Source organism: Populus nigra, chromosome 4 (genome assembly GCF_951802175.1).
Source record: "Populus nigra chromosome 4, ddPopNigr1.1, whole genome shotgun sequence".
Classification (NCBI taxonomy): Eukaryota; Viridiplantae; Streptophyta; class Magnoliopsida; order Malpighiales; family Salicaceae; genus Populus; species Populus nigra.
Window position 1 is genome coordinate 5637231 of NC_084855.1, and position 23796 is coordinate 5661026.

Here is a 23796-nt window from a genome sequence, read left to right on the forward strand (position 1 = left end):
CAACTTGATTTTTTTTCAAGTGAAATGCTTCCATAAGCTATCTCAAATACTCATTTAGAAGGTATGTTTTTATAATATTGATAAGTGTTTATTTTTATTCATTAATTATTGTTTTTTTGTGATTGATTCTTTTTTATAATCACAATGTTAAACTAATCAAGCTTATTTATTCTATTTGAATCAATGATCCGAATACTTAATTTTTCTTATTTTTTTAAAAACACTATCATAATCCAAGCTTTTTTTTATATATTAAAATTTTTTTAACCCAATCAACAACATAACACAAAAAAATCTACCTAGTCAATTACTAGAATCAAACTCAAAATAATCTTCAATGGCAAATCATTCATATAAAAAACAAGCGAGAGGCGTGGGATGGCTTTCAAACACCATTAAGTAAAATAAATTAAAAACAAAATCATTCTAGCCACAACCACGTTTAACCACAAGCGCTAAAATTACTCTCTACTTGTAAAAATATTAAAATATTTTTTTATATATTTTTAATATAAACATGTCAAAATAATTGAAAATTACTTAAAAAATAATTATTTAAATATATTTTTAAAATAAATATACTTTTAAAAAACACAAAACATAATTTAAAATGAAATTCCAAACATGCAGCAAGTGTGGATTAAACAGAAACATAACTGCAGTACATCTTTAAAGCCCAAATCCATTAACGGAACAAGTGGCAGATACTTTTACTCACATACAACCAAAACGCTACCATCTCTGTTCTGTAGATAAAAATTGACTCACCTTACATATTCATTGCGGGCCCCACATCTCAGCTCACATCTCCTCACTTTGCCACGTGTGCATGTTTCCGTGGCCTAGCTATTCCACACCACGTCATCTCTTCCACCACCAATCTCATCTTCTTCTATTATCCTCACCTCAAAAGCTCAAAACACTCGAAGCTCACTGGACAAGTGAAACAATGAAACCCCTAAAATTTCTGAACCTTCTCCTTCATTTTTCGCTAGCCCTATTCCATGCGACGGTAGCCCATGAACCTCCTAGTGGAACCAGCATCATCTTTGCCACACTTGGCAGATTAGATTATGACTTTGACATATTTACCCTGCCAACCGGGGACCCGCCTACAAAAGCCAACGAACTCCGAATTACAGATGGCGAGTCAGTAAACTTCAACGGCCACTTCCCTTCTCCATCTTCCTCTCTCCTCTCTCTTTTAACCAACAAAACCCTAATAAACCCCCCTGGCCAACAAAACCCATCCCCCCTGAACCTCATCTACGTCACAGAACGCGGTGGATCGTCAAATATCTTCTACGATGCGGTTTATGTCGATACTCGGCGAAGCGCCCGATCAAGGTTAGCCCTTGAAATTCCTAATCGTGTACAAGTTCCTTTATTGGATGGAAAAGGTGGAATTTCGATGAAGGATAAGCCCACCGTGAGCGGAGATTATTTAGTATACGTGTCAACACATGAAAATCCAGGCGAGCCAAGGACGAGTTGGGCTGCAGTGTACGCAACCGAGTTAACAACCGGGTTGACTCGGCGACTCACACCACATGGAATTGCCGATTTTAGCCCTGCAGTCTCTCCTTCTGGCGTTTACACAGCTGTCGCTTCTTATGGAGAGAGAGGATGGAGCGGTGAAGCTGAGGAACTCAGCACAGACATCTATATATTCTTGACTCGTGATGGGACTAATCGAGTTAAGGTGGTCGAACATGGAGGTTGGCCGAGCTGGGTTGACGAGTCCACCTTGTACTTCCACAGAAGAAGCGTAGAAGATAACTGGATAAGTGTTTATAAGGCGACTTTACCGAATCATGGACCGATCTCGATTGAGTCAGTGATCGTCGAGCGAGTTACACCACCTGGTCTTCACGCGTTCACCCCAGCTACTTCTCCAGGTAACAAGAAGTTTATAGCAGTAGCCACGAGAAGACCTAACTCGGATTATCGCCATGTAGAGCTATTTGACTTGGTTAAGAACGAGTTTATCCAGTTGACTCGGTTAGTATCTCCCCAAACTCACCATTTGAACCCGTTTATCTCACCCGACTCAGCCCGAGTTGGTTACCACAGATGTAGAGGTGCTACCAGTGATAAAAAGAGCACCCACTTGTTACTGGAGAATGTCAAGAGCCCTGTACCTGACATTTCGCTTTTCAGAATTGACGGGTCGTTTCCTTCGTTCTCACCCGGGGGTGACCGTATTGCTTACGTTGATTTTCCGGGTTTGTATGTTGTGGACCGGGACGGTTCGAACCGGAGACAGGTTTTTACTGGGATGGCATTCTCGACCGCTTGGAACCCGGCTCGTAAAGGTGTTGTCTACACAAGTGCTGGACCCACTTTTGCCAGTGAGAGTACCGAGGTAGATATAATCTCCATTAATGTTGATGATGATTTGGGGCAAATTAATAGTTTTAAAAAGTTGACCTCTAATGGTGAAAACAATGCATTTCCTGCTGTTTCACCCGATGGGAAATGGGTCGTGTTTCGGTCCGGTCGGTCCGGTCATAAGAACTTATATATAATGGATGCTTCGGAAGGGGAGGACGGTGGGCTCTATAGGTTGACAGAGGGTCCATGGAGCGACACCATGTGTAATTGGTCACCAGATGGCGAATGGATTGCTTTTGCATCCGACCGGGAGAACCCAGGTTCAGGAAGTTTTGAGTTGTTTTTGATCCATCCGAATGGAACTGGTTTGAGGAAGTTGGTTCAAAGCGGGTTGGCTGGGCGGGCTAACCACCCTAATTTTAGCCCCGACGGAAATAGTATTGTGTTTACCTCAGATTATGGGGGCATATCAGCTGAGCCAATCTCAAACCCCCATCATTATCAGCCTTATGGAGAGATCTTCACGGTTAAATTGGATGGCTCTGATTTGAAGAGGTTGACACATAATTCGTACGAGGATGGAACCCCTGCATGGGGGCCTACATATATCAAGCCTGAGGATGTGGAGTGGCCAGGTCACGGACCACAGTGCTCCTTTGAGGAGTGCCACTGGCTCAATAAAATGCCAGTTCTTGGTGATTGGGCTGCACCGTGGGACTCAACCAAGCCTCAATGTAGCAGTGCTAACCCATAAGCCCTGGTTCATTCTGTCCGATGAACGTAAAAGAGATGCTCGCTGTAGTGAAATGCTGCTCTGTGAAAATTGTCTTTGCTATCTTGTTTTTATCCCATGTATATTATATTTATGTGTGTTTATATTTCATGGCCAAGTATGTAATGCTTCTGCTGCCTGGCGTGTTCTGTCTGCAAAGTATTTCAGAGGGGAGATAATGCATTTGAGAAGTTGAGAGAACCAATTAAAACTTAAGACGATGAAAACGAACAAAACTGTAACTGTGATGTGCCAGCGTTCAGGGAAAATGTGGATGCGTAAACTGTAATTCTATACCTGGTAGAGATTGAAAAAGAGAAGTAAAATTATTTTATGGAGCCCCGCTAAATTCTGACTATGAATTAACTAAACAAGAAAGAAGGATATATCATACAATATTATAAATCTCTGCCGGAAGAGTAGACAAAGCAAAAACTCTAGATAAGCTAAAAAAACTACTGACGTACTACAACATTTTACTGGAAAAAATGGTACAGTGATGCGTATGGACTGCATTGCTTGGACCAAAAGCAGGTGATTCACTTGAAGTTGATCCAACAGAGTATTGGAAGAATTCTTCAGATATTGGAAGAAATCCAAGAGTCTAGGAGCCTAGGTTCTGGAAGAATTCCCCAGGTATTGAAGGAGGGCAGTACTTCTTTGCTACAAATTTGTACTGCGACAAAAAAAATAAATAACCCAGATAAGATTAGGACGCGTGCACTTCATACCATTCCTCAGCCTAGCACTAGGGTTCATGCTATGTAAGAGATACTGAGAAGCAAGGACAGACTGAGAATCTTGTTTACCTTATGCTGACTGTATTTCTCCCTTATCGCAGGTAAAGTAGAATTATGGTTTCCACAACACAGACGATGGAGATCCTTTACACAGTCACTCAAATCAACAGGCTCATAAAGTGTGTAATGTTGCAAAGTGGAATTCTGTTGGAGAAGAAATGTAGTATCAGGCATGATAGCGGGTTTAACTTGAACAGTGGAGTAGATGCATCAGATGCCATAAAAATCCCATAAACTAAGAGTTTTTTTTTTTTTTACACACGTACCCATGGTCTCTTTGAAGGAAGAAGTATATATTTGGCCAAGAAAATGGCAGAGGCAGCTACCAGTGACGGAGCATAGCAAAGCATACTATATTCCAGGAGAGATAATTCTGCGATGTAGTTGGCCAAGCACTCCAACTGCATTGATGGAACCTAGGAAAAGGGCACACACATAACAGCCAAAATTAACCATATATATTGCGGAATGGAGGTGATAGATATTACTATAAAAATCAACAATTCTATGGCCAGCAGAACAAAAATAGATACCTCATTGATTCCTTGAGCAGCACGAACAAATCGCCTACTTGTCATGGCAATGAACTAGTCATGAAAACAGTATAGCATATAGGGAATAGAACATAGAGTTGATAACCATAAGTTAGCCATTACCTCAAAAAACATTTAGCTGTTGGGGCTGTCATTTCGAACTTCAAGTAGTTCAAAACAGTTGATTCCATTTCCAGAACCTGCAGCCATTAAAATTAATTGATACTTGTACAGGTTGACAGAATTATCTGACAAATGCACTTGAGCATAACGACAACAAGACCAATACCTCATCCCTGAAATATGTGTTATCAGTAATGTAGCAAAACTCTTCCACCTGGGGTGCGCATATTTCCTCGTATTTCCTAGCAATATAATGATGTTCCTTGTCAATATACAAGATGGTTAATTTTTAGAGGAAAAAAGAGGTGCCCTGTATCAGGAACAAACAAAGACATCCCAGGAAAATCATTCTTACGCAGCAATCATCATGCAGGCAACACCAAGTAGCTGCAGTCTTTGTCTGTTCATCACATTCCCGGACAGATATCGATCAATGTAGTTCACCGTCAAATACAATGTATCAGGTACAAGCCTGTACTCTTCGGCCACCTGCATCAATGTAGTTCATCACATGCCTACTAATAATCCATCTGAAGAAATATTGTTAATCCCAGAATCCATATACCAATCTGAAGAATGGTTTCAGAAATTGACGAAAAATATGTAATGCAATACAAAAATGTTACCTCGACCAGCCAGTCAACCAGTATTGCACGCATGCTGGCATTTATGTCTTTCTGAATTCTTTCCATGAAGTCTGTGGAAGGCCTTTTCTTCATCTAAAATTCCATGAATTCAATAAAGAAAAGAATAGCATAAGTCCAGGAACTTCAGGTAGCACTCTGGAAATGCATTGTGCATACTAATATCTAACTCGAAGAGAATGACAGGTCATACATGGAAAAAAGTAAATAGCAATTCCACAAGCATGGACAACTTATACTACAAAGGAGACTCGTATTGGCAAATAAGCTTGAACACTCAAAGACTGTAAAACCAATGAATTCTGAAAGGAAGCTGAAGACATCATCATGGACAAAAGAAAATGAAACCACGAAACCCATTGAAAGGAAAAGAAATAAATAGACTTTGATGTAGTCGATTTAAAAATACTTCATAAACAGCACGTAAAAGAAGAGCATTAAATTGATGTTGACACGAAAATAACAAACCTCAGATGCACGCAAATGCTTGTAAATATCACAGGCAATGGTTGCACAAAGCTGCGGATCCTGGTAATTGTCGTCAACATTAACAATTTTATCGTCTGTTTCCATATCAGCAAGTGCATCTCTGATGCACATATTTTCTGTAAGCATGTAAAAACTACATTAGGAAGTCAAGAAAAAAAACAACATGCATTAAAATATAATAAAGACAGCAGAAGTGAGAGTGGAAAAGGTTAAGAACCTGCAGTTTCCACATGATCTGAGATGTATAGATTGCTCAAGGTCTTCTTATTGATAGAATCAATTGCCGTTATTTCATTGCTATCTATATATTCAATTTCAGGGCTCTTAAAAGAATCACAGGTGGACATTGATTCATCCAAAGAAATTGAAAAATCATCAGATTTACTTGGAGAAACATCCATGCAGCATGGAACAGAAACAGCAGTAGCAATAGTGACATTTTCATCTCTTCTTGGGTTAGAGATCACCTTACAAGCACCACCTGTACTCGATTTCGCATTTAAGGATGCAGGTAAAGTTTTTCCAGAGAAACCTGCACTGCTATTAGAAGCAGGAGGTCCCTTCTTCACCTTGGCAATTTTATTTGAGAATGGTGCCTACATTTATAAAATTCGATTAGGATCAACTAATTCTCTGAATGTTAGAACAAATTCACCAGCTCAATCAAACATCAGAATAGAGGGAAGTGAAAATTCAATTAGCAATTAGCACTTGAGAACTCAATCAGAAATTCAGTGTCTATGGTGATTCAACCAATGCTGCTTTATAACGAAAAGAAGAGCCATCGAGGGATCAAACTTCCATGCTTGGTAATGTTTTCATGCCACTATGAGGATAGCATTATCAGCATCAGATAGCAATGCAGTTTCTAAGCATGCAACGAAAGCATCAACTTCAAATTTCATATTATCTAGTCAAGTAAAATGAATTGCACTTTACACAGATCACAACAACGCAGCAGTTTTTGTCAAGATTCTGATCAACAGAGTCTAATGTTTCCGAATAAAACGAATGACATAATTGAATATTTTTAATGCTCCTGCAATGATAATAATAATAATAAAAATTCTAATTTTTCATATTAGGCAAATTCTTTAATCTTTTTTTTTTCTGGTTCCAAATAATCATGAATTCTTTTAACATTTATTATCTCCCTTTTTTAATTAAAGTTCCTCGGCAAACAAGCACATCAAGAATAAATGCAATAAAGAACTTCCCATTTTCAAAACCCACAAATTCCCCTTCAAGGAACATAAGAATTATCAAAACCCTAGTAGATTAACAAGAAAACACAGAACCCGAAGAATTAGAAACAAAAGAACAAAAAAAGTCAATATGCAACAAGCAATAAAAAGAATACAAAGACACAGAAGACCCATTAAATGTTCTTTAATTTATCAGAAACCAGGCAAAAAGAACATGAAAAAATTTAGAAAGAGAGAAGAAAAGAAAACAAGTATTAAGAAAAACCCACCAAAGTAGACGATGGAATGGAGTTTCTTGACCCCTTTTGAGTCGCATTCTTTTGATTCGTAATGTCGCCAAGAGGCGCTCGTTTCTTGGCCAAATGAGGCACAACCGCCGTGGCCTTCCCTACATTATCCGTTGATGAAGAAGACGCGTGTCTTTTTGCAAGAGAAGACGACGTCGAAGACGAGAACGACGAACGGCGTGTCTGTGTCGACATTTTCAATAAAAAAGTGAAAACCCCTCTCGGTCTTCAATGTTAGTTAAAAGAATGAGAAATTAAAGAAAGAGAGAAGTTTAAAAGGAAACAAAACAATCTTGGATTTTGGAGAGAAAGCAAAAGGGGCTCTCTGCTCTGTTTCTCTTATTAGCAAAGAAGGAGAGGAGGGTGGTTGTGTGTTAAATTTACTATTTAATTACTTTTTTTAATACTTTTGAGGCGGGGAGAGGGCTTGATTTGAATTGCTGAGAGATCTCGACCGTTGGATTCAGGCTCGGTATTCGTTGGGAGCGTAGGCTTTGTGGGGACCACTATATGTGTATTGTGTTTCTGGGTGTGTTTCTGGAGTGTCACTGACGAATGATATTCTGCCACGAGGATAGAGATTCTTTATTCTTATGGAGATTGGCTGATTCGAGTATGTGGTTAATGGTTGGAAGGTCACAGACTGTCTACCGAGAGAGGTTTGAAAGTTTTGAATTCGAATTTCAAACGGTCACCGGATCCGTCTTTATTAGTAGCTTGGAATACCAGTACACAACACAAGGAAGACAATTTTGTAATATTTGAGCTGCTCAATCATGTATTTCACACAGATAAGTGAACTTTTTACGCCTAGGTGGAGTAAATTTTAAGAAAAATCAAGATCTCTCTCTTATAATATAATGTGTCACACGTGCATAAGTTTCTAATTCGAAACCAGTTTTTGAAAGTTTGTTTTAGTTTTTATAATTCAAATATATATTCAAATTCTTTTATCATCTTTGTGCAACTCTTGGATCAAAATTATTTTAAATATATAAAAAATATCTATACTGTATTAATTTTTTTTTATTAAATTTAGTATAATGTTTCAAGTTTGAAGATATCTTATCTAATTCTTTACTTCTCTCAAATTTTAAATTAAATTACATGAGAGTTACTCCGATATAACCTTGTTAATTGGAAAAGTCAAATGAAAAAAGAAACAAGTCATATTCACTCTAGTCAACCCGTCAAATTTGTGACTTAGGTTAACTAATCCATTGTGTTGAATTGTGATGAAATTAAAAAAAAAAAAATTTCAAAAGATACAAAAAAAAAAAACCAATAAAAAGAGCCTAGTAGCGTTGGGTTAAGCCTATCACAAAACAATCAGGAGTGTGGTCATAAGAGAGACCCGCATGCTCGACCTAATAATTTTTTTTTATAAAGAACGAATGACATGTTATCTGTTTTTTTTTAAAATACACAAATAGTATATCACTTATTACTCAAAAAAAAAAAATATTAACACCCCTGACACAACTCAAACCTATAAGTTGACTTTGATTCATGCGCTAATTATTTAGTGGCTATTTGTTTACATGGCTGCGGTTGCTTTTGAAATAAACCGCAGCTTTTAAATGTTTGGTCATATTGTGACTTGCAATACAAAATTGTTATCTAAATCATTAAAAAATATGTTAACGCTGTTTATTTATAAAAAACTACTTATATTCTCATTTCCATTTATCATTTATCTTTGATTTTCTCAATCCCAGGCTATATTTTTTTTAAAATCTTTTTAATTAATTTCATCTTTATGACCTGTAACAATTTCTTACTTAAAATGCTTTATCACGGTGATGACAATAATAATGATTAAAAAAAAAGGAATAGCAACAAGCTGGTGAGAGATGATCATCCCAACTTCAATATCAAAGACATAGGACCTCGGCAAAACCATGGTGGAGAATAGAAAATATTGTTTGTTTTTTCATAATCACATGTATGTTCTAGGATTTACTTAACGAGACATGAGAAAAACGTTTCTAGATGCTATCATGTGAAAAAGATATTATTGTTTGTTTTTAATATATTTTCAATTAAAAGATATTATTTCTTCTTTTTACTGACTTTATATTGCCATCTTGAAGATGTTAATTGATCTCTGGTGCCTTTAGATCATTTCTAGATGCTATCATGTGAAAAACCTGATATGTGTAAATCATAGAGATTAGTTCTGGTGATTTCATGCCTTCTATCATTTTGACTGCTGCTATTATCGTATTAGATTGTAGAGTCTGCTTCCCTTTAATATGTGAAAAAAGTTGATGCCATTCTGGAACATATTTAGTATGTTGATTCCTTCATGTCTTAGGCCTGAACTCTACAAGTCTAGGGTTTTGGAACTAAATGAAAGTGATGACCGTGGAATCAATGTTGTTCGGACTAAGATCAAGGATTTTGCTGCTGTGGCTGTAGGTTCTGGTCAGTGTCAAGGGTATATACATTCTTCTTCTTGCAGTAACTTTTGTCTTCCACTCAGGACATAATTGCGCTTTGCCCTTCATGTTTCCAATACTTTAGGGGTTACCCTTGTCCACCATATAAGATTACCATCCTAGACGAGGCAGATTCTATGACTGAGGATGCTCAGGCATGTTTCTTTTGTTCTTTTATGATGGGTTATTTACAAATATAATGTGAAGTGCATGGATATCACCTCATTTGGCATAATGCCCTGAGACTTACTATTGCACAAGCAGTCGTATATTGCACATTTGTAATGAAGAAGGCCTCACTCTGGACGCAGAGGTATGCAAAGCTTGTCACATTCATTCCTATTTGTTCGGTGGCTTGATTTCCTAGCACAAAGCATGTGATCTACCACTGCAGGCTCTCTCAACCTTGAGTTCTATCTCACAAGGTGATCTTTGCCGGGCTATCACATACTTGCAAGTAAGAGATGATCCCCCCCTCCCCTTCATGTCATGACCGTGATGCTCATATTATAAACCCCATTATAATTTCTTATGGCATTTTAAATTTCATGAGATAGAACAGAGCATGATTCAATGATATCGAAGTTTACCATATGCTTTGCAGAATATTGCTTCAAATGATTGACAGTTTTGTTGACCTTCATTATCATGAAAACTTGTTTCACTAGATTGGATTGTTTTATTGTGCAAACATGATCTCAAAGTCTCAAGCTTTTGAGGATTAGGCCCAATTATGATATATCAGGACAGAAACATCAGCCAGTTTGAAAAAGAAATATACCATGTGTTGGAGTTTCTGATGTAACAATATCGAAGATGAGATTCTTGATTGACCTTTTCAGCCAAGCCCTTCCCTGGAGTGCTTCAATAAAAATCTAGTACTGTTATTAAGCCTTTGGTGTGTGATATTTGAATGATCATCCTAGTCAAGGATCCAAATGTGGAATTTTGAATTTATTGATCTTTTTTGAATTGAATGTGTACGAGAACAAATTGGTGAGAGATCCTTAGCATAAGACATGAAACATTATTAACCCTACTTTTATGGCCATTGTGTTTTCCCAACAGTTTTGATCATTTATTTGGAACTTCAATGTTGACAGATATACACGCCCAGTCATTAGCCCATGCCTTTTCTTCTGTTCAAGTTTCCCATTCCTCAGTTGAAGTTGAACTTCAGCATTTATTTATTGCAGGGAGCTGCTCGCCTATTTGGATCGTCAATTTCATCCGAAGACCTTATAAGTGTATCTGGGGTAGGTTATATTATAAGCTTTTTGGGCCATTTGTTTTGGCAATATATCTTCTTGTTATGCATAGTAATCCTTTTGTGCCCTGATTTTCATGGTGTTGTGGTTTTTAAGGCCATTCCGCAAGAGGCTACTGAGGCACTTTATGAAGCATGCAAAAGTGGTGACTTTGATTTGGCGAACAAGGAAGTCAGTAATATAATTGCGGAAGGATATCCAGTATCTCAGATCCTTGTTCAGGTTCCCTTTATTCTATCCTTGGCCAACTTTCATTGCCATCGCCTGTTATCAGATAAATCTGCTACTGATATGAGATTTCTTCCAGTTATTTGAGGCGGTGGTTGAAGCAGATGATTTATCGAGGTGACGATGGTCTTTATAAGGGAGCAAGAAAAATTTAGGACATGAGTTATTGATTTGAGTATGTTCAATAAGTTTAGTTAATTTAATAATATGATTATAAAAACAAACAATAAAAAAATTTATGACCAATTAAAAAATTGAACGCATGTCAACGAGTAGGGGGTGTTTATACTCTTTGAGTGGCGTCTGTGGTGTTTATTGATGCTCAAACACCACTTTTCACAATTGTGTTGGAAGCGTCATGTTATTCTCTTTCTGATGGTTAGAAGTGCATGCATGGTATCTTAAGGAATGATAAAATTAAAAGAAAGAAGATTGAAGTCAGAAAAACAAGAAAAATGGATGGTGGTTTTAAAGTTTATGAAAAAAAATTCACTTTTGTACTTCTATTTTTATAATGATATATTTTTAATTCCTAAAGTTTTTTGAAATTTAGTTTTGGTACAAAACTTTGTTGTCTTTATTTTATCATTTCTCGTTAGAGAAAGGAGAGAGAAATGTTAGTGGGTTTTGATGATAGATAAAAAAAAGTTACTATTGACAACAATTTTGATAAAAAAAAAATCAATTTTGATGTTCACGGGTTTTATTTGAGGGTGAAAGTTTAGCTTGTGTGTTATTTTTTCTTGAAATGACATGAAAAAATAGATCTAACCTCAATTTTTTTTTGGGTTTCAGTTAGTTTTTCATTTTATGACTGATTTTTTTGGTTTTTTTAATGCATGAAGGGGTTTATGCAATGTAATATATGGAACTCGTCATATGTACATTCAGGATGGCAAAAATTGAAGTGTCAATATGACATACGCGGATGCAATTGTGTTTAGCAATTAATAGAAGCCTTTTTTGTATCGGTAATCTTAAGCATTATATGACATTGTGATTAAGGTGTTTTTTTAAAGGGATTTTTGTAAAAAAAATAATAAATAAATGTTTTTAAATGTTTTTAATACAAGAATATCAAAATCATAAAAAATTATTAATTTAATATTTTTTAAAACAAAAAAAGCTTTTAAAAAATGTATTACCAAACATATACCCTCTATTATGTATTTTCTAATTTTTTAATATCGCCAATAGAGAGAAATGCATTATTACAATACTGCTCCTTTTGAAGACGTTTTTGGTGATGCTGGCTCATATCATCAGCATGATCGGCCAGTTTAAGAGGTATAGTACCTCATGATCTTGAGTTAATCCATAGACTTTCATAGATTTTGTTTCTAAAAACGCATGCTTCTCTCGACAGAAATTGTATCCAGAGTATTTCTTAAGGCGTCCCAGATTTTATATTTTTGATAATCATAATGGAACCAGCTTATTTGTATATTAATTAAATTTTTTAAGATTTTAAAATTAATAATTAAGTAAATTTTCATGGTCATGACATTTGTGATATTTAAACCGGTAATTTTTAAAATACAAATTTAAAACCTGAGAAGTAAACCTACAACTTTTAAATAATTCTAATCTCTTTATTTAATAAAAATTTATCATGAGAACGATGAGCATAACAACAAATACATGAGAATTTTATTTTTTCAAAATTAAAACAAATTAAAACCCACCGGCAAAAGGGAAAAAAGAAAAGAAAAAATAGGGTAAATGGAGTATAGGCGGTCGAGTGGGACCGTGGGGACTCATGGAAAAAGGCAAGTGCTGACTTATGACATGGATCTCAGGTTTGATGGTTTAACTTAGTTGATTCAGATTTTTTTTCTTTTTCTTCATTAGTTTTTTCCTTCCTGTAGGTATTTTTCTCTTTGCTTTTTCCTTTTTAATTAATTTTTTTTAAAAAAATTAGTTCATTAATATTATTTTTTTTTCTATTTAGTTATCACACTTTCATGACACGAATCCCAGGTTTGACGGGTTAACCTGATTTGACGAGTTAACCTAATTGATTCAGATTTTTTTTCTTTTTTCTCATTAGCTTTTTTTCTTTCTGTTTGTTTATTTTTCTTTGTTTTTTCTTTTTAATTAATTTATTTAATTATCACAATTCTTTGACACGACCTTGCAGCCAGACCTACATCCAATGCTATTGGGTCTAGTATTACAGCCAAACCAACTTAAACTTGGGTCATGCAAATTTAATGTTATTATTAATATTATAAATATTACTCTTAGGTCAAACGTTACAGTCAAACCCAAGACTCTTGAGTATAGCTTTGAAGAAAAACCTAACACTTTTAAATCTTAATTTTTTTTGATATTTTTTATGCAAAACAAATTGACCCGCGGCATCGCGCGGGTCATGTAACTAGTAACATACTCTAAACCGTGTGGGGGAATCATTGTTCACCCACACACAAAACACTATGGATTACAACAGTAATCCATAGTGATTCTTCTCCTTGTTTTTTTTTTCTAACTTTTCCCTTTTTTTTATTTTTTTTTTCATTTAATTTTTCCTTTTTTTCCAAAATTTTTTTTGTTGATTTTACTTTTTAAATATTGACCTGGTTAAAATTTTTTCTTTGTAATTTTTTTCTTTAAAATACTGTGGATTGTTACTTTCTTTAAAATACTATGTTTTTCCACATAGTTTTTCTATTTTATTTCTTTATTTTTTAAAATTATATTTGTCGATTTTTTTTAATATTAAGCTGATAGAGAATTTAGTTTTGTAATTTTTTTCTTTAAAACATTGTTGATTGCTACAGTGTTTCTCCCGCATGATTTTTTTATGATTTTCTCTGAAATTATCTTTTTTTATTTTTTTTTTTAATATTGAGCTGGTTAAAAATTACAGTTACAATATGTGAGGAAAGCACTGTAACTTTCCTCGAAAATTACTATTGATTGCTGCAATGTTTTTTCCTACATGGTTTTTTTTATGTTTTTGTTATGTTTTTCCCTAAAATTATCTTTGTCAATTTGATTTTTTAAATATTAAGCTGGTTAAGAATTGCAATTACAAGTTTTTCCTCACAAAACACCATGCATTGATACAGTTTTTTCTCACATGGTTTTTTTCCAGTTTCTTTTGTGTTTTCTTTTTTTGTCATATGTTTTTTTCAAAATTATCTTCGTCGATTTTATTTTTTATAATATTGAGTTGGTTAGAATTTAACTTTGTAATAAAACTTAATGATGTGGGGAAAGCATTGTAGCTTTGCTCATAAAAACATTGTGGATTGCTATAGTGTCTCTCCACATGGGTTTTTTTTTGTTATAATTTTTTTCTAATTATCCTTTTCAATTTTATTTTTTTAATATTGAGTTGTTTGTGAATTATAATTACAAGTCATTACAAATAAGGCTAAATCATGTGGGGAAGCACTGTAGCTTTCATCACAAAATACTGTGAATTGCTACAGTGTTTCCAACATGATTTTTTTTCCTTTTTTTGGTGTTTGTTTTGTTATTTTTTTGTTCTAAAATTGTCTATGTCGAATTTTTTTTAATATTGAGCTGATTAAGAATTTATCTTTGTAAATTTTTTTAAAAAACAATGTGAATTGTTGCAGTGTTTTTCCATGTGATTTTTTTATGATTTTTTCCAAAATTATCTTTGTCGATTTTTTTTTTATAATGAGTTGGTTAAGAATTATAATTACAATAAAGCTAAATCATATGAGAAAAGCGTTGTAGTTTTTCTCACAAAACACTGTGGATTGCTACAATATTTCTCTAAATGATTTTTTATTTTATTTTATTGGGAAAAACACTATAGTTTTCCTCATAAAATATTGTCAATTGCTACAACGTATTTTCTCACGGGTTTTTTTCCTTTCAAAATTATCTTTGTTGGTTTCTTTTTTTAATATTAAGTTGGTAGAGAATTTAGTTTTGTAAGTTTTTTTTTTCTTTTTATTAACTGAAAAGCTAAATCATGTGGCGAAAGCACTGTATCTTTCCTTACAAAACACTGTAGATTGCTACAAATCATTTTGTTTAGTCTCTAAGTTTTTTATCACCAACACAACTTTTTTTTTCGTCGTGAAATATTTGCTCCATCATACTTTTAATTTCTATAACTTATCTAGCGCTGGTTCACAATTATAACACTATTAAGTACATTTATTTTATAAGCCCGTAGCAGCGCGTGGGCATGTCATCTGGTTAAATCTAAGCGATGACACTGTACATAGTGTTATATTTGCCTAATTTTAAAAATAATTATCAGCTACAGGGGTATTTAGCTGTGTATGTACACGTCGTGGTAGTTTGGTCGCAAAAAAGTAAAGCCCGCAGTGTGAACAAGAAGAATCTGCCTTTCTCTCTCTGGTTGAAACTTCCTCAACAAGATTGGCCAGTTTAAGAGGTACAGTACCTCATGATCTTGACTCTTGAGTTAATCCATGGACTTAATAGATTTTGTTTCTAAAAACGCATGCTTCTCTCGGCAGAAATTGTATCCAGACTATTTTTTAAGGCACCCCAGATTTTATATTTTTGATAATCATAATGTCAGACAAGCTTAATTGTATATTGATTAATTTTATGAGATTTTAAAATTAATAATTAGATAAATTTTTGATAAATTTTCAGTGGTGCTGAAATTTATAGTTATTGAATCAATAATCAATAAATCCAAAACGTGACAAATAAAACTACAACCTTTAAATAATTATATTCTCTTTATTTAATGAAAATTTATCATGAAAACGATGAGCATAACAACAAATACATGAGACTTTTTTTTTTCAAAATTAAAACAAATTAAAACCCCCTGGGAAAGGGGAGAGAGGAAAGGGAAAATGGGGCAGGTGGAGTAGAGGCGGTCGAGCGGGACCGCGGGGACTCATAAAAGGCAAGTGCTGACTTATTGAAAAAGGATGGTATAGGCGGTCAAGTGGTAGACGTGACCAGTGAGTTCACCCTGGACAATTTCTTTAATCATGAAGCTTTATTTGCATGCTACTATATAAGCCATGGAGTGTTGATGCTTTAAAATCAAGGTTGTTAATTTAATTTTGTTTTTGTCTAAAATAATAGAAATATTCTATATCAATTTAAAAAATAAAACAAAACAGAATAATTTTTATTTCATTTTAAATCTTGGTTTGTTCTGAATTTTTCGGCTAAATTCCACTCGGAATATTCCAGTTTCATTCCACATGTTCCGTTTCAATCTTGAAAAATCATTGAATCAAATTGAATGTAGTTCAATTTAATTAATTAAATCACCTAAATATAAAAAAGTTCTTTTTATTACTATTTTCAATAACAATGATATTAATAATAATATTAAAAATTGTTATTACTATTTTCATTAACAATGATATTAATTTTTTAAAATTAGATTTATCACTAATATATATGATTTATATTCATATTTTTTTTTATGTTTATACTTTATAGAAATTTGAGTAAAATAAAAGATACTTTAAATTCTATTAATCTTGATAAGATTAACCTAACTTTATATTTAAAATATTTATATTAAAATATTTTATTTTTATAATATTTTAATATTTTATTTAAGTTAAACTACTTTAATTTATTCCATAAATTTAGCCTTTCAAATTGGTTTTTCTTGGGAGGTGTGTGATTTTGTCTCTGTGCCGGTCTGAGACTAATTCCATACTTGAAACCGGACTTGGATCGATCAAGGTGGGAGCCCCTTACTTTCTTTCGACGCTTCTTTCTTCTTGCTTTGATGTTACATTTATGTTTTTTTTTTCCTGGGCTGCCTCGTGCCTCTTATAAATACCCCCACCATTCCATGCCTTTCTTGGTATCCCTGAAATTAACTCGCTCTTTTCTCTAGCTAATAAGAGCAGTTCCTCTGTCAGATACATAGCACACTCTCTTTGTCTCTCCCTCTCGAAGCACCTCTAAAAACTAGGCGCCAAACCAAACTGGGTTTTCTTAGGAGGTGTGTGATTGTGTCTCTGTGTCGGTCTGAGACTAATTCGACACTTGAAACCGGACTTGGATCGATCAAGGAGGGAGCCCCGTCACTTTCTTTCGACACTTCTTTCTTCTTGCTTTGATGTTGCTGTATTCAGTGCACAGACTCTCGTATAGTTCAAGTCATTAGAGATTCTTTTATAGCAAAACTCACACAATTATTGGTATCTTTTGTTAACAAAGATGGGTGAGAACACATCCGCAAAGAACCAACTCCCTCACCAGGTTTTCAGCGTCTCAATTGACACCAATCCACAGAGTGGCTCCAAGTGGTTTGATGATGATGGCCGCCCCAAACGAACTGGTAACTTTACTCTTCTTTATTTAATATTCTGGACAACTCTGAAGGAAGAACAAAAAATATTAGCCATGTGGTGGTGTTTTTTATCCTGAGTCTTTCTTTTGTTGTTCCTTTAAACAGGAACTGTGTGGACTGCAAGTGCTCACATCATAACAGCTGTTGTTGGGTCCGGAGTTCTCTCCTTGGCTTGGGCTATTGGTCAGCTTGGATGGATTGCTGGACCAGCTGTGATGCTTTTGTTCTCGCTTGTCACTTACTATACTTCTATTCTGCTCTCTGCCTGCTACCGCTCTGGTGATCCTGTCAATGGCAAGAGGAACTACACCTACATGGATGCTGTTCGGGCCAACCTTGGTAAATTTACCAACACGTGTATTATTAATTAGATTATAGTGGTTAATTTTAAGCGTTCTAATTGTTTTACGCGGTAATTTTTAATTTTCCCAGGTGGAGGAAAGGTCAAAATATGTGGATTTGTGCAGTATGTGAACCTTTTTGGTGTTGCCATTGGGTACACCATTGCATCTTCTATAAGCATGATGTAAGTTTCAGTTCAACCAAGAATTTGTAACTAACTTTGCTTTCTTCGTCTTGTTATTGCTGGTCTCATTGGTTCTTGTCTTTTGACTACAGGGCAATAAAGAGGTCTAATTGCTTCCACCAGAGTGCTGGAAAAGATCCATGCCACATGAATGCCTATCCATATATGATAGCTTTTGGCATAGCTGAGATACTTTTGTCTCAGATTCCTGGATTTGATCAGCTACACTGGCTCTCTTTTGTCGCTGCAGTCATGTCCTTCACTTATTCATCAATTGGTCTAGGACTCGGCATTGGTAAAGTTGTAGAAAATAAAAGAGTCATGGGAAGTCTCACTGGAATAAGCATCGGCACTGTGACACAGACCCAAAAGATATGGAGGAGCTTTCAAGCACTTGGTGACATCGCTTTTGCCTATTCTTACTCCATGATCCTCATTGAAATTCAGGTATATGAGCTAAATATATTCTCTCTCATTTGTTTTATGCTTTGCCAATTAAACTGACTAATTGTTCGGTCCATTTCATGACAGGACACAGTCAAAGCCCCACCTACAGAAGCCAAGACGATGAAGAAAGCAACTCTAATAAGTGTTGCAGTCACAACCCTTTTCTACATGTTCTGTGGTTGCTTTGGATATGCTGCTTTTGGGGACTTGTCCCCTGAAAACCTCCTTACTGGATTTGGCTTTTATAACCCATACTGGCTTCTTGATATTGCCAATGCTGCCATGGTGATTCACCTTGTTGGCATATACCAGTTCTCCTGCCAACCTCTCTATGCTTTCATCGAAAAAGAAGCAGCTCAAAGATTTCCAGATAGTGAATTCATTACGAAAGACATCAAAATCCCGATTCCTGGTTTCCGCCCCTACAATCTCAATCTCTTTAGAATGATTTGGAGGACCCTCTTTGTGGTCCTCACCACTGTGATTTCAATGCTCCTTCCCTTCTTTAATGACATGGTTCGTTTACTTGGGGCTTTGGGATTTTGGCCATTGACGGTTTACTTCCCTGTGGAGATGTATATTGTACAAAAGAAGATACGAAAGTGGAGCACAAGATGGCTCTGCCTGCAGATCCTAAGTGTTGCTTGCCTCATTATCAGTATAGCTGCCGCTGCTGGCTCTGTTGCTGGAATTGTCGGCGATCTCAAGTCGATCAAACCCTTCCAGACCAGTTACTAAATCAGTGAAATATCAGCAGTCAATAATGACAATTAGAAGACAAAAGGTTTAGATTATAAGGGAGGCGGAACCTCGAAGCTGCGATTTACTTCGCAAGACTAAGATCTTAATTAGGAGGGTTAGTAGTGCTTTTTAGAAGTTTCAACTGTAACCTATACGATGTATCATGCTCGGTTACGAAATTTCAGATTTTTTGTTTGTTTTCCTACGTATGGACCAAGTTTCCTGAACCTGTGGAATATTGTGGGATGTTTCTACCGAGAAAATTACACTTGCCAAGGCCTCATGGTTTATTTATAATTGCTTATTTTGCTCCTTCCTCGTTCATTAATACGATCCTGGCATTTGAAAACTATGCGAATTTGTTGTTTTAGTACTGTGACCATGTAACCTCATATATTTGAGAATTTAAGGATATTTTAATTCCATAAGAGTATGTGTTTTTACATGATCAATGCTAGTGTGGTGATTTATAAATCACTGCAATATCCAAGTTTTACTTCATACGCGCGAGTTCATATCTTTACATGATCAAATACTAGTGTCATGCATGGTTACATGGTCATACATGATCAAAATTTGAATGTGGGATATCAAGTTGTCAAAAATGTTTTTTTACACAACATGAAAAATGTAATCTAAGCTTAGACGGTAAAAATAAATCATAAAATTATAAGCAACTTCAAATTAAGGACAAGAACTCAACGGTTAATAAATAATATCAAAATTATCAACTTAAATTGTTGGGTTAAGAATAAAAAGGAATTTGCTAATATGTTTTTTAAACATAAAAATATACTTAATTGTTTGGTTTTCAAGGTCTCAACTCTTAAACAATAATGAAATGTTTTGAAATGAACCAAGAATAACAAGAATAACTAGAAACAAAGATTTAATTTCTATCTAACCAAATAATATAATTAAAAAGAAGTTTAAAAGGAAAAATTTAAGGAAAATATTCTATTCTTATCTAACCAATCATGATTCCATACAGAAATCAACAACACAAATTCATTATCTAAATGCACACAATATTATAGAAATATAAAATATAAAAAATTAATAAAATAGAAAAGAGGTAGTAGATGATACATACTTGACTTCATGTTTCATAGCAAGACGAGTATACTTATTGGTATTCACTTTGACTATGACTACTGGTTTCTTCAAGTCAACAAGAATAGGAGCCGCCACATCTAACAATAACAAAAAAAAAACTAATTTAATAATATCGTAAGCAACATTGCTGATTAAAAAAAAAACCCCTAAATTTCATCGGTTTGATAAAAAAAATTATGATTGAGCAAAATTAAATGTATAAAAAAATGAAATCAAATCAAAATAATATCTAGTAAGACTTTTTGTTGATGAAGAAAAAGAATATAAAAGAAAATAAATCCTTTGCAATCATTTCTTTATAGGACCAAACAGAATTATAAGAAGATGAAAGATCAGAGATTGATTAGAACAATATGTACCCTCAGAAAAAACTAGGGTTTGGCCACTGAGTTGTTGCAGGCTTCCAGTACCTTAGCAACACAAGTGAGACTAAGAGACGATATCCTGATGTATAATTACATTGACTAGGGTTTTGTTTGGTTTAATTGAGGGAGAAAGAGAGTTAATTGGGGTAGTATTTATATTTTACGTAAAATCGACCATAAAATTATGTTTTTACTAATTTTATATTATTTTAGTTGAATTTTATTATTTTAACATGATTTTCCACAATAACTATATATTGACTTGTAAAATTATATAATTTTATAAGTTAACTTGTGATTTTGACAACTTTATATGGGATCTTTGTGAATCTTACTCTAAAAAATGATCCAAAACAAAAAATAGCAATAAAAAAATGGATTAAATTTGATATAAAAACAAAATGACAGGACACCTTTTAATTTTGGATAGATAGTTCAAGGAGAGGAGAGAAAAAATAAAGAGGAGAAGAAAGAAAAGGCCTTCGAAGTAGGTGCAAGCAAAAAAATCAAAAAACCGATTAAAACGAGAAAACCAGAAAAAAATAACTGAAAAAACCGAACCATGAAAAAATCTGATTAAACCGATTAGAATTTTGAAAAAACTGACCAATTTAGTTTGCCTGAAACCAAAAAAGCCGAAACCGAACCGAAAAAACCGAGTCAAACTGGAAAAAAACCAAGCCAAACCGGTTTTTCCCTAAAATAATCAAACCAAACTGAAACCGGTCGGTTTGAACTGGTTTTGGTTTTTTTAAAAAAAAAACTAGTTTTGATTATTTTTTTTAATAAAAACCGAACCGAACTGAAAATAATCACCCATACTTCAAAGTCTCATTGCAGCTCCTCCGTCGTCATGCACTATCTCACCAGAAAATAGCAATAAAAAAAATGGATTAACGAGCTAGCATGGTGTAGAGAACGTTGCGTTCATTACTGCAATATGTTGTTCAGGCCCATCCGGAGACCCAGAGGAGCCTGAGAGCAACGAGGACTTGATCACTCTTTGGGACTGCTCTTCCCCTGGTTTTTCGTCTTTGATCATAAACTCCTGCACCTTCCAGAAGCAAGCACCAACAATTGGATCAGTTTATTCAGCAGCAAAATCGAGTTAACAAAAAAAGCCAGCTCGTGAGAAAGGAACGGGGAGAATGAGAAAGTCCAGACCTCCCCTCGCACCAGTCTTAGGTGGATAGAGGGGAGATCTTGGGGGGAGGCCTGGCGACTCTATTCTTGATCGTCTCCCTCATTTTTCTTTTCTCTTGTTCGGTCCACTCTTCCCCTGTGTTATTCGTTCTTCACTCCCTCGTCCTTTCTCTCCTTTTTTTTCTTTTTTCTTCCCTTTGTTCTCTATGTTTTTTTTTCTCTCCGTCCCCCTGGTTTTTTTGTGTCCCTCCTCCCTCGCGCTCTCTCATCTTCTCTGGCTTTATAGCCAGAGAATGCCAAACATCTCTACAATTGAAACGGCTTCAAAGCCATTACTGCAGAAACCGTTCATGTGGAAGGAGACAGAAGGCGATGAATGATTTATAAAAACGGCGCCGTTTGTGTGATGGGAATGGCCATTTTCAATCTAGTCACTGAATTTCTGCAATCGCGTAATCAAGCCCCTGGGTAAATTGTAATTGGACCCCTGTATTTCGTCTCTTTTTACAAGCTAATCCTTGGACTTTAATCTGTTGCACTTTTGCCCCCATTTAGCCCCAAACTTTGATATTTCTTCAATTACGTCCCTGATTTCAATAATTAAATTAATTCCAAGCTCAATTAACTCTCAAAACTTATCAATTCTCTAATTAAGCCCTTGACTTGATTAATTAAATTAATTCTAAGCTCAATTAACTCTCAAAACTTATCAATTCTCCAATTAAGCCCTTGATTTGATTAATTAAATTAATTCCAAGCTCAATTAAGTCTCAAAACTTCCAATCATGTTACCCTTAATCTAAATTTTAATTTATTCTCTATTTTTTATTTGTTTTTCATCATTATTTTTTTTATTTGTTTTATTTTTCAGTAAATAAAATAATAGTAGTAGTAATAATAAAATAAAATAGTCAAAAATTGGGTTATGACATCATGGTGGAGAATAGAAAATATTGTTTGTTTTTTCATAATCACATGTATGTTCTAGGATTTACTTAACGAGACATGATAAGTCCTAATGCATTGCTAGAAGTTCCCATAATTACATTGTGGAGAATAGGGTAATGTCTGGTTTTTTTCATAATTACATGCATGTTCAAATGGATTGTAAAATCTCACAGTAAGTTTTCCTTGATGGTATATTCGTTCCTTCGTTCAAACCAGAAGTAATTTCTGACATGAGCTTATGCTGAACAAGCAAACAGAGCAAAAAATTTCTTAAAACTATGTATCAAATGTAACCATGATGAGTGTGCTCGAGGGAGGTATTTTCCCTCACTGGAGCATTGAGCAACACTCCACAATATAATGAGACAGAGGCTTCCATTGCTTCCCAGAACATTGTTTTCTGCACAACTTCGTAATTGAAGCCTCAGTTCTCGAACCAGGCATGTCAATAAATGTACTGTTATAGGCTAATGTAATAAATGTACAATTTTAAAAACCCAAATGTCTATGTAATGAAGATACCTTGATCTCCCAATAAGAAAATGTCCTGTAGTTAAAATTCCTTCTGCGTGTTAAATCCTCGACGGGAGTAGATCACTTGCCAAGTTGCCAAATAACGCATCAAATGAAAAATCACCCTACAAGATGAACTGGGACTGTAAATTATCAGAAACATAGCCAATAACTTGAAAAGGAAAATCAATTTAAGCCAAGGATTGTTTACAGTCTAGTCCATTATAAAATGCATTTGTAAAAAAAGGGCATTTAAAAGGAGAAGGCCACTGAGATTTCTTGCTAGAAACTACTCTAGTCACTGTAAAATGCATTTGTAACAAGATTTATATGCAATACAAGAATTGACCGCAACAAATGGCTAAACATCATAGTACACAACCTCTTAATTACCATCCACATACACGCATATAGAGATACATTGATTGCCATAAAGCTTGCATCTTGCAACCTCAAGCCAAGCACAAACCAAATTACAGTCAAATTTCTCAAGGAACCCTGTAAACCCAGTTTCAGTATCATGCATCACACGCAACACAATCATGAAGTTTTCAACTTCAACTACTCAATCACTGACT

At 34.8% G+C, this 23796-nt stretch overlaps 3 protein-coding genes and 1 pseudogene across 3 annotated transcripts; 3 read left to right on the top strand and 1 right to left on the bottom strand.

Moving 5' to 3' along the window:
• Positions 1–883: 883 nt before the first annotated feature.
• On the top strand, positions 884–3242 carry LOC133690919 (uncharacterized). Its single transcript, XM_062111200.1, has one exon. It carries the CDS (start codon positions 950–952, stop codon positions 3086–3088), a length of 2139 nt encoding a protein of 712 aa, XP_061967184.1. The 5' UTR covers positions 884–949; the 3' UTR covers positions 3089–3242.
• A 171-nt stretch (positions 3243–3413) lies between these two features.
• Positions 3414–7553, bottom strand: LOC133690920 (cyclin-A1-1-like). The gene is made up of 11 exons (XM_062111201.1): positions 7170–7553; positions 5913–6291; positions 5675–5811; positions 5189–5281; positions 4918–5051; positions 4729–4804; positions 4563–4639; positions 4440–4473; positions 4173–4322; positions 3916–4050; positions 3414–3782 (listed from the first exon to the last, which is right to left on the bottom strand). The coding sequence occupies exons 1-11, from the start codon at positions 7380–7382 to the stop codon at positions 3711–3713; spliced, it is 1500 nt and encodes a 499-aa protein (XP_061967185.1). The 5' UTR covers positions 7383–7553; the 3' UTR covers positions 3414–3710.
• Positions 7554–9481: 1928 nt separating this feature from the next.
• Positions 9482–11245, top strand: LOC133690497 (replication factor C subunit 2-like; annotated as a pseudogene).
• Positions 11246–16974: 5729 nt separating this feature from the next.
• Positions 16975–19430, top strand: LOC133691843 (amino acid permease 3-like). The gene is made up of 5 exons (XM_062112453.1): positions 16975–17407; positions 17525–17758; positions 17852–17945; positions 18038–18392; positions 18477–19430. The coding sequence occupies exons 1-5, from the start codon at positions 17287–17289 to the stop codon at positions 19128–19130; spliced, it is 1458 nt and encodes a 485-aa protein (XP_061968437.1). The 5' UTR covers positions 16975–17286; the 3' UTR covers positions 19131–19430.
• The last annotated feature ends 4366 nt before the right edge of the window (positions 19431–23796 follow it).